This window comes from Mustela putorius, unplaced genomic scaffold, assembly GCF_011764305.1.
Source record: "Mustela putorius furo isolate JIRA1106 unplaced genomic scaffold, ASM1176430v1.1 tig00000129_pilon_pilon_pilon, whole genome shotgun sequence".
Taxonomy (NCBI): domain Eukaryota; kingdom Metazoa; phylum Chordata; class Mammalia; order Carnivora; family Mustelidae; genus Mustela; species Mustela putorius.
Window position 1 is genome coordinate 32740578 of NW_025421290.1, and position 14205 is coordinate 32754782.

The 14205-nt window shown below is 45.4% G+C and overlaps 1 protein-coding gene across 5 annotated transcripts in view; it reads left to right on the forward strand.

Moving 5' to 3' along the window:
* STON2 (stonin 2) overlaps positions 1–14205 on the forward strand; it is a 156273-nt gene that overhangs the window by 91381 nt on the left and 50687 nt on the right. For 4 of the 5 annotated variants that reach the window (XM_045071675.1, XM_045071677.1, XM_013057971.2 and 1 more), the window contains one exon: positions 1126–1296. The exons of the other annotated variant lie outside the window; for it this stretch is intronic. In XM_045071675.1, the coding sequence (XP_044927610.1) occupies positions 1126–1296 (171 nt within the window). The remainder of the gene's footprint in view (positions 1–1125; positions 1297–14205) is intronic. 5 annotated transcript variants of the gene reach the window in all.

The following is a 14205-nucleotide window of genomic DNA, read 5'->3' on the forward strand; positions in this document are numbered from 1 at the left end:
TAAAGATGTGAAAAGCCACCATGAAGAAACCTATATAGAATATTCTTCTTCGATATTCTTTGTTATACCTATTAACATCCTGCAGAATTATATTTCACAGAATATCCATTTTGGAACTGGTATAAAAACTTAAGAAAAGGTAACCTAGCCTTAGGTCAATTCCAAGTGGGAAAATGGTGACGTTCTGCAGGAATTGTGGGTGTCAGAGCTGGTGGTGTCGTGAGGAGACTGGGTCTTAGGTTCAGGCAAACCTGGGTCCAAATTCTGGGTTTTCCATTCCCTACCTGGCCAAGCCCTGCCCAAGTTACCCCAAGCCCTGCCCAAGTTACCTAACCTGTGAGAGAGGATGAAGGATACCTCCCTCCTAAAGACATTTCAGGATTAAATTAGAGAAGTACCTGGTCTGCAGTCGGTACTCCTCACCCTAGGCTCCATTTCTCCACCTCCTTCTACTGAAATACGGACAGATTTCTGAGGCTCCCTCCACTGACAAAGCTTCCCCCGTCAGGATTTACAGAGGCCAGGCTATCAGGTACCAAGTTCTTGCATCTTCAGTGGGAATCCATTTCTAAAATCTTGATCTCTGGGCACGTATTTCAAGATCATGTCTCTTATACAAGGGAAGATTCACCGACTCTGGGAGACTGTTGAGAATCCTGTTTCTCTAAAAGTTAGAGCCTAAAAGATAGAGAAATTCATTGTCTGAACCACACTCAGGTTTGCCTTGCTCCAGGCCTTTCCAGGCCCTGCACCAAGGTTGCCCCTTGCTCTCATTTCCTGTGCTAAAGTTAAAGCTCACACACGGTGGAAACAAATTTCAGAGTTAAATTTAAAAATATGTGCACTACAGCATTGCCTTTTCACAGTAACCTTTGCACAAAGCTCTTGGAATCTAATTACCCAAGTGTTGTTTGCCTCCCCCCAAATACCTGCGCCTGTGCAGACCGAGTTTAAAGTTCGGGAAGTATTAACAAAAGGAATCAGAAGCAAGATCTCAGGCACAGCCGCTGAAGAATCTCCCTGTCGGTGCCGGGCCTCTCCCTCCTCCTGGGTGTGCCCGCTGGGGAAGGCCAGTGAGTAACCTGCACATTTTTTTTTTTTTTCATCTTGGCCCTTCCCACCCAGACGAGAGGACGGAGTGGCAGACAGGCAGGCAGACGGCTGTGAGTCCTGTTCAAGCATGCACGGAGCATTCCTCTACCTGCACCCAGGGCTTGGACCCCTCGCCACCCCTACCCCACCCCAGGAAGAGCCAGAGCCCCTGCGAGGGACCGGAAGGGGCCTCTGTTCCCAATGGTAAGGGCTGCCAGCAGCAGGAACACTTCATTCATTTGCTCTGCTTTGGTGTTGGCTTTTCTGTTTCCGTTGTGTTTAGATGGGAGAGTTTCTGATGGAATTAAAGGTGTTTTGTTTGGTTGTTTGGTTAGTTCTCAGTGGTCCCAAGACAAAGACATGTCTTCCCACAGCAGGGTTTATCAGAACTTGTAACCTGATAGCATGGCCTTGAAACAAAACTTAACATATTAATTACTTCTGGTTAGTACAGTTTACCCTTTTGGCCATCTTTAAAAAAAAAAAAAAAAAAAAAGACTTTATTTACCTGATAGGTTTTGAAGGAGGAAAAGTGCTACTGATTGTGGCCATTTTAATACATAGGCACCTCTAACTGAAAAGTAGCTTTTACTCTAGCTTTAAAATAGACCAAGATGATGTTTTGTCTCAAAACAAGCAAACAGAAAACCCTTTCAAAGAGATTTCAGTGTTGAATGAGAAAGATGCTAGCAGAGGGGTTTGATTAAGAGATAACAAGACAGGTCGGTCTAATTAAATATATCTGAACTGGAAGTATTGAAGTAAATCTGTGTGCTCTGGGAAGAAGGAAGTCAGATGTTGGATGTGGGATTCGTGGGGTCTTTAAGGGAGAAAACTGGGACCTTTGTGTAGTGTGTTGAGAGTTTGAGGGAAGCGTTGGAAAGCAAATGGAGCGGGCTGGGAAGCAGGTTTTCTGCGTGGGGCTGGTGCCAAGGACTTCTCCCTCAATGCTGTGGGTGAGAGTAATTCAGAGTAATCAAGTGCTACATTGTTAACAGGCTTCTGAGTTTCAAATATTTATTCTAAACACAAGCAGTTGATTGCACTGAACGTGGGGGAATGAAGCTGCAGCCTCTGGTTCTTGGCGTAGCCTTAACTTTAATACCTGGGGAGACTTCAGGAAAACGGTTGTAGGAAAGATAAAGCTATGTGTAATGTGAATTTGATACTCCACTATTACAGTATGTTTGAGATGGCCCCATTCCTTGAACAGCCACGAGGACTTAAAATGTGGTTACATTAGAGTGGAGATGCTGAGCTAAGGGGTTTCACAGGAGAATGGTGCAGAAACTGGAATAGAAATTGCCCAAAGCCGAGGCACTCCCCTGACACATGTGAAAGTTTGCCTTGTGTCTGGATGTCCCTGCAAATGCATCACGGGTTCATCCTTGGCACTGCTGTGCAGGCAATGTAAGGATGCTCTAGGAAGGGGTGCCTGGATGGCTCAGATGGTTAAGTATCTATTTTCAGCTCAGGTCATGGTCTTGGAATCCTGGGATCTAGCCCCACATCGGGCTCCCAGCTCAGCGGGGAGCCTGCCTTCCCCTCTTCCACTTTCTCTCACTTGCTTGTGCTCTGTCTCTCTGTCTCTCTCTCTCTAACATGAAAAAATAAATTCTTAAAAAAAAAAAAAAAAAAGGATTCTCTAGGAAGAGCAGCCTGTACCTCACATAGCTAGGTTTTTAGAGCAGCATTAAAAAGCACTACTAAAAAGTAGTGTGCAAAGAAGGGTATGAAGTTGTGGGGGGTGTGTGTGTGTGTGTGTCCAAGTGGGGAGGAGCACGAGCAGGGTGAAGATCCCCTTCTTAGTTCCCTCTTCTGACGTTGTCTTTTTCTGAAAAGAAATCAGTAATTAGGGGCACCTGGGTGGCTCAGTGGGTTAAAGCCTCTGCCTTCAGCTCAGGTCATGATCCCAGAGTCCTGGGATCGAGCCCCACATCGGGCTCTCTGCTCAGTGGGGAGCCTGTTTCCCCCCCTCTCTCTCCGCCTGCCTCTCTGCCTACTTGTGATCTCTGCCTGTCAAATAAATAAAATCTTTAAAAAAAAAATAAAGAAATCAGTAATTCCTCGTCGTTGTCACTATCAGTGTTCCTGTGGTGATAATACTAATAGTTCACTTTCTTACTGCTTTGGTTTCCCCTTAGCTAATTAATCAAAAGCATAGTCTGGCTATAGCCCAATCCACCAGCTCATTAAAAGACCATCCGAAAATGCCACTTACTTTTTTGCCGAGTGAGCAGAAGATGGGGGTGGGAACCCTTCTGGTGATTTCACCTGGAGATGCCGGTTTGTATTTCGTGAGTCTTTTCAGCTGTGATTGACAAACAAACGGAATACACTCCGAGGCGCCCATGGAGTGACCAGCCCCAGCAGCAGTTCTAGCCTTCGGGAGCATTTGCAGTTTGGTTACTACATGTTCGGGGTAGAACACATCGCTGTCCCGGGGGATGCCTGAGCGGCACAGTCAGTTAAGTGTCTGAGTCTTGATTTCGGCTGAGGGTCGTGAGATCGAATCCCGTGTCGGGCTCTGCACCCAGTGAGGAGTCTGCTAGAGATTTTCCCTCTGCCTCTGCCACCTGTGTGGTCACTCTCTCTCTCTCTCAAATAAATCTTAAAAAACAAAACAAAACAAAACCAACCAAACCAAACCATCGCTAGTGCTGCCACACCTGCTTGTCTCCCGGATCCAGGGCTCAGTGCTTGGGAATGAAAGACCATTTAGAGAGTGGAGGGTGTTTCCTCCCAGCAATGGCCTGTTTCACGCATTTTCAGAACTTTGTACAGTTTCTTGGCAAACTAAATTAAATGCAGTATCTTCTTGAATTTGGCTTTTCTGAGGCATCTTTATGGTGAATTTAGCATTTCTTTCTAGTTCACTGCATTTCACCCACTCCTCTTGCTTAGTCTTTCAGACGGTGACACCAAGCAGAGTGAAAGCTGGCCGTATAAATGGGAACCAAATAGGCCCTTAAGACAACCTTGTCTGTGAGCAGCACATGCTTTCTCCTCCTATCCTCCATGTCCCTCCTAAGGAGCTTCCAGGCACTCCCTTTGCTGTCCCGAACCTCACAAGTAGGTGTTTAGAGAATTTTTTTTTTTTAAAGATTTTATTTATTTATTTGACAGAGAGAGGGATCACAAGTAGGCAGAGAGGCAGGCAGAGAGAGAGAGGAGGAAGCAGGCTCCCTGCTGAGCAGAGAGCCCGATGCGGGACTCGATCCCAGGACCCTGAGATCATGACCTGAGCCGAAGGCAGCGGCTTAACCCACTGAGCTACCCAGGCGCCCGTGTTTAGAGAATTTAAGTAGAACTAACCCAAAGGTCATAGTAATTTTTCAAAAAAACCAGAAAGCAACCCCTTAGCTGTAGGGATGCTGTAATAACTCCGGCAGCATCCCAGCCAGGCTACGTACGTCTCGGGGCGTGGGTCAGGAACGCAGTTATGGACTCAGCCAGTGTCCTTTAAGTGCAGTTCCTAAGTGGCACAGTCAGGCACGGGTGAGTGAAGCAGCTGGTGGCGAGAATATAATTAGTCTCAGCCTATCATCTTCAGTAAGCGCCCGTTTCCTGCTCCTCAGAGCTCTTTACCAGCCTAGTGTGTTATCTTTTTCCTGTAATAGTTCTTACACTTCGGTGCTCCTCATGAGAAGGCTGTGGAGGCCTTTGCAGGATGTAGCCCTGCGGATCATTTGGTCACATTTACCTGTGGGCACATCCTACACCAAGAAGACGCATCACAGAGACACTCGCCCTGAACAAGTCCTTGTAAGGATGGCGTGCCTTCCACATCATCTTTAAAAACCTCAGAGGATGATATGAAATAGTGCTGAGAAGAAATAGATTTATTTGGCTTTCTTTTGAAACTGAGGTCTTGAGGAGTAAGTAAGGTATGTGTATGCAGGCGGGAATGGAAATGAGGAATGTCAGATGAAAGCTCACCTTCAGGAGTGTCTAACTTTTTGCGATTAGGGGAAAACTTTGGCCCATGCTTAGAAATCGTGTTTGGGTTAAGGCAACCTTGTCTCCCTTTGGTTGTATAATAGACTTTGAAACGAGTCTGTTGTGATAAGGACGTTGTAGCTCCCTTTATCAAGAGGTAGAGTCCGTTTACCCAGTCCCTGAATCTGGGCTAGGCCTTGTAGCTTTGGCCAACAAAATATGCTGGAGTGACAATATGCATATGTACCAGTCCCCAGTGTAGCTCTTAAGTGGCCTCACATATGTCTACTTGCTCACCTAGAATCTAGCCCGGTCACCCTATGGACATGCCTGCACTCTGTTGCAGGGGCCCAGAGACCTTTGTCTCCCCACCAGATATGTGACTAAGGCTATCCTTGACTAGCCAGCAGACCTGATGCATGAATGGGCCCAGCAGAGATCACATAAAGTGATCCAAGGACTCAGGAGCAATAATGAGTGCCTACTGTTTGAAGCTACTGAGTTTTAGAATGGTTTGTTATGCTAACAACAACTAATGGATTCATGTGGTTCCCTGGCGGTGGTACCTCTGGGTTCACTCTTTGGTCCATTATCATCATCACAAATGCTCAGTGGAGCTCAGCATAAGAAATGCAGTCCATGCTTGGAGGGGTTCTGTTAGATGCGGGGCATCTGCAGTTCTTGTGATCATCAGCGTTGCTTTGAGACCTTTTAACAACACATGTTAGGTGGCTCAGTCAGCTAAATGTCTGCCTTCTGCTCAGGTCATGGTTCCAGGGCCCTGGGATTGTTGAACAGGGAGCCTGCTTCTCCCTCTCCCTCTGCCACTCCCCCTGCTTGTGCTCTGTCTCTCTCTCAAATAAATAAATAAAATCTTTAAAACAAACGAAAACCCTAACACATGTCTGGGCCTTATGTCAGATTATTCAACTAAATATCTATACATGGGGTTTAGGAATCTAATTCAGAAAGCTCTAATAATGATTGTCTAGGATTGAAAACCAGTGACGTAGTGACCTTGTTAGTCCCTTCCGTTACTGAAAGATGCGGTGATTCCAGCTCTCCTACTTGGGCAAACAACACCGGGTGGTTCTGAGTTCGTTACCGATTTGATGTACTTCATGCCACATCAGTAAACTTTGTAAGCAGCTTTGGGCAATCACACGGACCTGATCTTAGGTGGGGAAATTCACACGTGGAGACTGATGGCTGCATATGTATGTTTACGGTTGCATACCCTGAGCTGAGAACGTGATATAGACTCCCTAAGTAAGTCTTTGCATTGGGGATGTAATAGGACCCTGCTTTGAGAACCTTACAGCCCAATGGGGTCGGGGGGAATCAGAAATCTGTTATTTGTTACATATTAAGAGAAAAAAAAGCAAGCAAGGTTTTGACCCTTAAACTACAGGTGAATTTTTACTATGGTGAGTGTTTCCGTTGTTGCAACAATAACACTACATTATAGACAACCCCAAAGCCTCAGTAGCATACAACAGTGTGTTTTATTAACCCTTCTGTGTGCAGGTTAGAGTGGGGAGAATCCACTGATCCTGGTTTGGCTTTGGGAGTGCCTTTACTCTCTCTCTTTTTTTTTTTCCTTTAAGGCTTTATTTATTTATTTGACCGAGATCACAAGTAGGCAGAGAGGCAGGCAGAGAGAAAGGAAGGGTAGCAGGCTTCCTGCTGAGCAGAGAGCCCAATTCGGGGCTTGATCCCAGGATCCTGGGATCATGACCTGAGCCAAAGGCAGAGGCTTTAACCCACTGAGCCACATAGGTGCCCCAGGGAGTGCCTTTACTCTTATATGTCCCTCAACCTTTCTATAGGATCAGCTATTAGCTTGGACACATTCTTCTCATGGTGATGGCAGGCATAAAAAAAAGCATAAGCCATGATGAGCAAGCTCAGTTCAGGCTGCTGGTTATGTCATTAATCTGTTAACATCTCTTGGTCAAAGCAGGTCACGTAACCAAATCCATTGTCAAAGGCCAGGGAAATACAGATTTGTAGAGAGAAACTGCCAAGTCAGGATGAAGTCATTTCTTCAGATCGTACAACATGTTTGCTATCATCATTCTTTCTCAGGCAAAAAGAAACCAGTTTCCATCTAGTCAAATCATTTGGGACATTTTCCTAAGTCTTAGCCTAGTGCTGCAGGGGTTAAAAGAGATTTGGGTGAATATCCCTTTCTGAGGGCCCATCTCTCCCTGTACTGTTTGGTGAAAGACCTTTAGCCTGTGCCTCTGGTTAAGATAGGAAACTAGTCTTCTTAAATATGATTGAGCTGCTCAGGTATTCTCCAGAAACTATGTTTTACAATGTTACTAAGAATAGCGACAAAATACAGTTTGCATTGAATAATTTGGGTTTGAACTGCGCAAGTCCACACAGGCATGGGTTTTTTATAGTACCATAAATGTATTTCTCTTCCTTATGATTTTTTTTCTTTTCTTTTCTTTCTAAGGATTTATTTATTTCTTTGAGAGTGAGAGAGAGCCACAAGCAGGGGGTGGGGTAGAGGGAGAGGAAGAAGCAGACTCCCCACTGAGCAGGGAGCTTCACATGGGGCTTGAAATCCCAGAACCCTGGGATCAGGACCTGAGCCAAAGGCAGACACAGAACTGAGCCACCCAGGTGCCCCTCTTCCTTCTGATTTTCTTAAGGAAAGATTTATTACCGTTAATCTTATCAGTATGGCTTCTGCACAACAGTTGGCTCTTCGTGGTTAGGTTTTGGGGAGTCAAAAGTTACATGTGGATTTTCAACTCTATGGGGTGTTGGCTCTTCCCTGACTCCTAGGCTCTTCAAGGGTCAACTGTATTTCAGACCACTGTTGTATAGGCATTGCTGTTGATCATTCTGTGCCTTTGGATCTACAGAGTGTATCAGATTTACCTCCGAGGAAACTGAGATACAAAAGATTATGCAAGTTCCACAAAACTGCCTCTTCTAGCCATCTGAGATTAGCAACCTGTCCTGTTGGTTTTTCCACTTTTGCTCCACTGGCTGATCGATGCTGCCTTGTTTCACAAAAAGCATATGAGGATTTCATTACCTAATGAGTTTAGCTTCCTAAGAAACCCCTCCCTCCTAGTACTAATGCTCCATGAGAAATAAAGAAGTCTAGCAGGAAGGTGTTCAGTGCTATAAGATTTCTGCACTACCACGTTGGGAAAGTAAGCTGGATTATGAGTCCTTTCTAAATTCTCTTCCCTAACGTTTCTTTGTTACCATCTTGACCTTAGAAGTAAATTGGGTTGGGGGCTGTTTAGATAGAAGTCCTTGGAGTGTCCTTGTGACTATGCTTCTTTCCTGGGTTCTCTGTGCCCTCACCTGCCACGTCTGTTTCCTAGTCGTTGTTCCGCAATTGCCTGCCGTGCTTCTCTGACAAACAGTGCTATTTCTATTTTATGGGGAAAACCAACTTGATTAAACAACTCATTCAAATTAATGCTTTGTAGGAGGTGTGATATGATGGGAACAGGCATTTCCAGTGGTGTTCTTGTCAGATTAGCACATGCAAACAATCAAATAATGGCAGTGGCCCAGGATATGTAGAGTCTGCTAGAGTTAGTGTATAAGCTGTTATCTTGGATAGGTTGTTTCCATTCTGGCGATGGCTTCGCTGAGAACCTCATGTGGCTCCCATATATGACTAATGCTCCGTAATGTATTGTTATTTGAGCAATGATTTAATATCCTACTCCTCCTCTTGCTCTTCGCCAAGGGCCATGTCTGCGTTGTTTACAGCTGAAAACCTAGGAGCCAGCACAAGCGAATCCAGATAAATAGATACTGAGTGAATGCAGGAGTGAATAAATGCTAGGATTACAATACCCAGGGCCCAAGACAAATTTACAGTTCTCCCCGGGTGATTCTGCCCCCAACAAGGGGCAGTGAAGGGTTAATGTTCTCTTTGGGAGCTGGAAGGATTTGGATATGGATCTCAGCAGAGCTGCTTGAATCACATTCTTTTTGCTACTATAGCAACAGGTTGAGAATTCTGCAGGCTTTGTCGCCTGCCTTCTGCCTACGTTGGAAATGCCTGTGTGCAGGGGACTTCATTGTCTGGGGGACAACTGTTTTTTTTTTTTTTTTTTTCCTATGATGTTTCAATGAAGCAGCTTCTTTGCAGAGACAAAGAGGCCAACACAAAGCAGGGGCTAAGAATCATGGAAAGGCAGAGAGAGAGAGAGAGAGAGAGAGAGATCTTGTTTTGACTGGAGGGACATTTCCAATCTTTTGTCTCCCGAAGAGGTGTGAAGTGGTGAAGGATTTGAGTTTTAGTGCTAGTCAAGTCTGTCTCCCTTCTTCATGAGACCTCTCTTCTGAGAGACACCCCCTGGCAGCTATTGGAAACCTTTCTCTTACTATCTTTGCTTAACAAACAGGGTGGTGGTGAAGCTCTTGGATTATTGCCCATGGTGTGTTCACTTCTAAGTTTGGAGCAGCCAGAGTGGACCAGAATGTGGGTTTTCCCCTCTGTATTCTCCAGTCCTTCTAATTCATTCTGTATCTTTGTTGTGAGAAGGAAGGGCAAGCTGACTGAGAGTGAGAAATGGAGGTGTTAGTCATTGTTTGCTGTAGCAGTGTTGGAAAGAGAGGGACGAAGATGGGGAAGTTGCTCAGGAAAGTTGCTTAGGTGGCGTTAGCTTGCCAGGTGTCACAGGCATTTAAAAACTGCCTAACCTGGGAATTCAGGACTGCTTCTTGGGTGCAGTTAAGCTTAGCATTTAGGGCTAATCATAGTTCCTGTTGGGCTAATGGGTGAAGTCAGTAGACCTTAAATATCACTTTGAATTGATTAGATCGCATCGCTACAGTACTGTTTTCGCGTCTACATCTTGTTTTCACTTTGAACGCAGATGGCGAAATCTGCCTGATTCCCTCTTTGTTCCTGGTTCACAAAAACATTTTGGTTAGAAATATCTGAACATAACCAGCCATTCTGGGGAAGCAGCACTGAGTTCTTTTACTTAAAGTTCAATTTTAGGGCACCTGGGTGGCTCAGTTGGTTATACACCTGATATATACAGGTTATACACCTGTATACACATATACAGTCTTGGTTTCTGCTTATGTCGTGATCCTGAGGTGGTCACATTGAGGCGCTGGGCTCCAGCCTGAGCTTGGATTCTCCCTCTCCCTCCCCCTCCAAAGTGCCCCCTACCCCCATCACCCCTGCCCTGCTCACTTGCACACTCTCTCTTTCTCAAATAAATAAATCCTAAACAAAAATGTAAAAGTTCACTTTTAAAAATATTTTATCCCCAACCCACTACTATTCTTGAGGTATAGTCCTAAGGACTTTCGGCTGGGGGCCAGCGGCCCCGGGGTCTAGTCCTTGACCCAGTGGCCTCGGGCAGCTCATAGGAGGATCTTACTTCCATTGCCTGTGGAACGAAAGATGTGGATGACACTGTTAACATTTCACTCACGTCTTTCCTGCACACACAGAAAGTGGTACTCCAGTTGTCTGAAAAGTGGGGAAAAAAGCCTTTGCTTTATTGAAGATCATTTACTCTGTAAATGTTCCTGTTCATATTTCTGGTCTCCACTTAAGTGTGGCTTCCTCGGGGAGGCTTCCCTGACCGCTCCCAACCCCCAACCCCTCCCCCGGGGCTAGAATAGAAAGCCAGGCTTAGGCTCCCTGCGAAGTGTGTTCTTTTATTTCATCACACTTAGCACAGTGTGTAATGATTTATTTCTTATGTGGGGGCTGGTGGTTTTTTGTTTTTAGCCATTTTCTCTCTCGTTCTGAGACTGAGGACTCCGGGAGGCAGGCACCCTGTCTGTTTTAGTCACCATGGACTCTGCATAGGAACCGCTCAGTAAACATCTGTTGGAGACTCAGTGGTGCTCCATTAGGCTTCCTGGAGGGAACAGAGATGATTACGTGACAGTCTCTGCCCTTAAGGATCTTCAGCTTTACTTTTCCTGTTTCTGTTCTCTACCATCTCACCCCACACCCAAAATATGCTGCAAGAAATGAAAACAAAAAACCCTGGGCTCTTGTTACTGATCTGATCACGTGACATGTTTCAATTTTCCTTGATTAGACTCCTTGGTCTTTGTGACAGAATCCATGAACGGAAGCCAGGTGCTGGAAAGAACTTATAGGAGATCGTATACCGAATGAAAGTGGTGAGGGAAAAAAGGGAAAGAGAGGGGAGAGGGAGAAATGAGGAGGACAATACAGCAAGAAGAACACTGAAATTGTGGAGTTCTGTCTTTTTCATTAATTTGTAAATGTCCTTTTTCGACTGATGGGCTTTATAAGTAAGGACAGGTTTCTTAAACAATTCTTAAGTGTTACGTAATGAAAACACAAAAAGTTTGTAACCCCAAGGCACACAAAAGGTTTACTAGTCTCCAGAAATCTCTCTGCTTTAAAAACCTAAACCCGGGGACGCCTGGGTGGCTCAGTTGGTTAAGCAGCTGCCTTCGGCCCAGGTCATGATCCCAGCGTCCTGGGATCGAGTCCCACATCGGGCTCCTTGTTCCGCAGGGAGCCTGCTTCTCCCTCTGACTCTGCCTTCCACTCTGTCTGCCTGTGCTCGCTCTCACTCTCTCTCTCTTACAAATAAATAAATAAATAATCTTTAAAAAAAAAAAAAAAAAAAAAAACCTAAACCCGCACAGTTGTGATCAGTACAGGCACTTACACTAGGAAACGAGAGCTAGCCATTGCATATGTCAGCGGCAAGCCTAGACTCAATGCTGCCGGCAGGGAAAAGCAAGAATTCCTTAGGTTGGAGGTGTGGTGGGGATTCATCAGCCAGGAACAGAAGCCAGGAGGGAAGTTGATTGAATTAGAAAATACAACTCCTTCTGGTATCATGGAGTTTGCAGTTTGTAGGGGAAATGACTTAGGGGAGATTTACTGATTACATTTCTGTAGAAAGCACAAAACTCGTAGCTTTAAAAAGCCAAACAGCTTCAATTTATTTTGAAAACAGAGAGAGAGTATGGACAGTTGAGATAAGGTAAAGTTTCTCTTCTGGTTCCTCTCCTTAGAGAGTTCAGCTTTCACAGCAAAAGACAGCCTTTGCCTGCATAGTTGTCCCAGCTTCCCCTTCTGACCAAAATCCACAGACACAGAGGGTGTCAGTAGCCTGCCTTTATGCTTGGTCTGCTTGGGAGCTTAAACCCCAGCCAGACTATATCCCTCCCAAAGCCATTCCAGGAAGAAAAGAATGACTAAAACAATCACATAATCTCTCTTCTTTATGAAGAGGAAGGAATTTTAGCCAAGAATGCAAGGTGTGCCTGTGGGCTTTGCGCCTACACTGCACAAATCCTACACACACCCAAACCCACACACACGTATGTCCATTCTGCTTTTCACTTAGTGAGGCAGAGACAGTATGGGGTGACATGTTGGCCAAAGACCAGGAGATAACTGTGTTGGGCTGACAAGCAGCCAAGCCATCAGGCTCATGTGTCCCACTAGACAATGTTAATTGGCCCCTCCTTCATTTACAAAAATACACTCAACAAAGATAGTGTATGGGAACGTGGTGCTTTCCTGTCTGATACCCCTTTCCGAGTTAGTTCCAGAGAAGGTCTGCTCCGAGCAGTCTCTTGGTTTCCTAGGAACTTGCCCCTTTCTAACAGTTTCACACAATTCTTTACAAAGCAGATCCCTTTGTTTTCAGTGGCAAAGCTCTGCCGCATCTCAGCTCTGCCACTTCCTACCTGTATAGCTTGGGGATGTTATTTAACCTCTCCATGCCTCATTTACTTCGTCTTTATATGGAGTTAATAAGAATGTCTCCCTCATAGGAGCCTTGTGGGAAGCCAGGAAGATCATCTTAGAAAAGTTTTTCTGCACAGTGCCTGGCACATAGTGTGAATTTATAAGTTGTTACTGTTTTTAGTCCATTAAATCGATTTCAGCTTTTTCTCTTCCTCTTTGCCCCTCCAGAGTTAGAAACACCCCTCGACATTGGGTACTTCTCGGTGTCAGGGTTCTGTTCCGGTGTGGGGAGAGGAAAGCAAGAGCGGAGATGGCTGCGTGAGAATGAGGACGGTGGAGACCTGAGCCCGTGTTGTGTACTCCCTCCTGTCCCCTTGTTCTTTCCATTATACCATCCCGGTGTGTACCTGTCAATGGCTAGATACGAAACTAGATGCAGTGCAAGAAGGAATGCACATTCAGCTATGTCTTCCAGGAGGGTCCAGTCTCCCTTTGACCTGTCCTCCAAGTCTGCAACATGTCTTGCTATTTAGCTTAAATTCTAGCTCAAACCTACTCCGTGAATTAACATCTAACACAACAAGCACTCTAGGGATACTGGTGGTACATGTGTATGTAATCATGGAAGACAGGAGTAGTCATTGAACCATTTGGCACGTAGAGGAAAACACTTGCAAAAAATCAAAGAGCAGGTCAGGCATCAAACTTTCTGAGCTTTCCAGTCTGTTGGGACTCACGGGCTTGAGAGGAAGGAATGTGGATCACTGGAGCTGGAAAGAAGGTGTGGGAAAAAGGAGACAGGAGCTCCCCCTGTCCGGCTTCCCTGTGAGAAAGCAGTCATGGTGCTTCTGAGCAGCACGGCTGGGACCTGGGCTGCCATAGCCTTGGTCTCCTGACCCACGTGGTACAGAGGAGGCTTAAGCATTCGATAACGTATATAAAGCACGTGGCTTTAAGTGCTGGCATGAAGTAAATACTCAAGAAATATTAGCCATGATGAGCTCACAAATAACACCTGGCTGTTGTGTGGCTGAATGCCGTGGTCTCCCAGGTCAACATAACTTCAGCGTTACCACTCGTTCCTGATGCTGCCTGCCGCTCACGTGTTGACCACGGTTAGCAGGGAGCAGGTGCCCTGTCTGTCTGCAGCTCTGGCTAGTCTCCACAGTTTGTAAGTTGGAATTAAATGCGCCATTTTGAGGGTTCAGAGGTCTGTTCCATCATTACTGTAGATGGTAAGAAAGAGCCCATCACAGGCAGGCTCGTCGCTCGTGGGGCAGATGGCTCTCGGGGGATGACTGCAGGACGGCACTGTGTGTATGTTTATATTTAACAGGAATTCGTATTTTATTATTTCTTTCATTTGTCCCATCAGAGCAATGTCTTATTCTTCATTCATTCTGGCAAAAGTGGGGTGGCTTTCATTGCTGTCTTTCACATTAAAAAAAAAAGTGGAAGAGTGGATATAAATT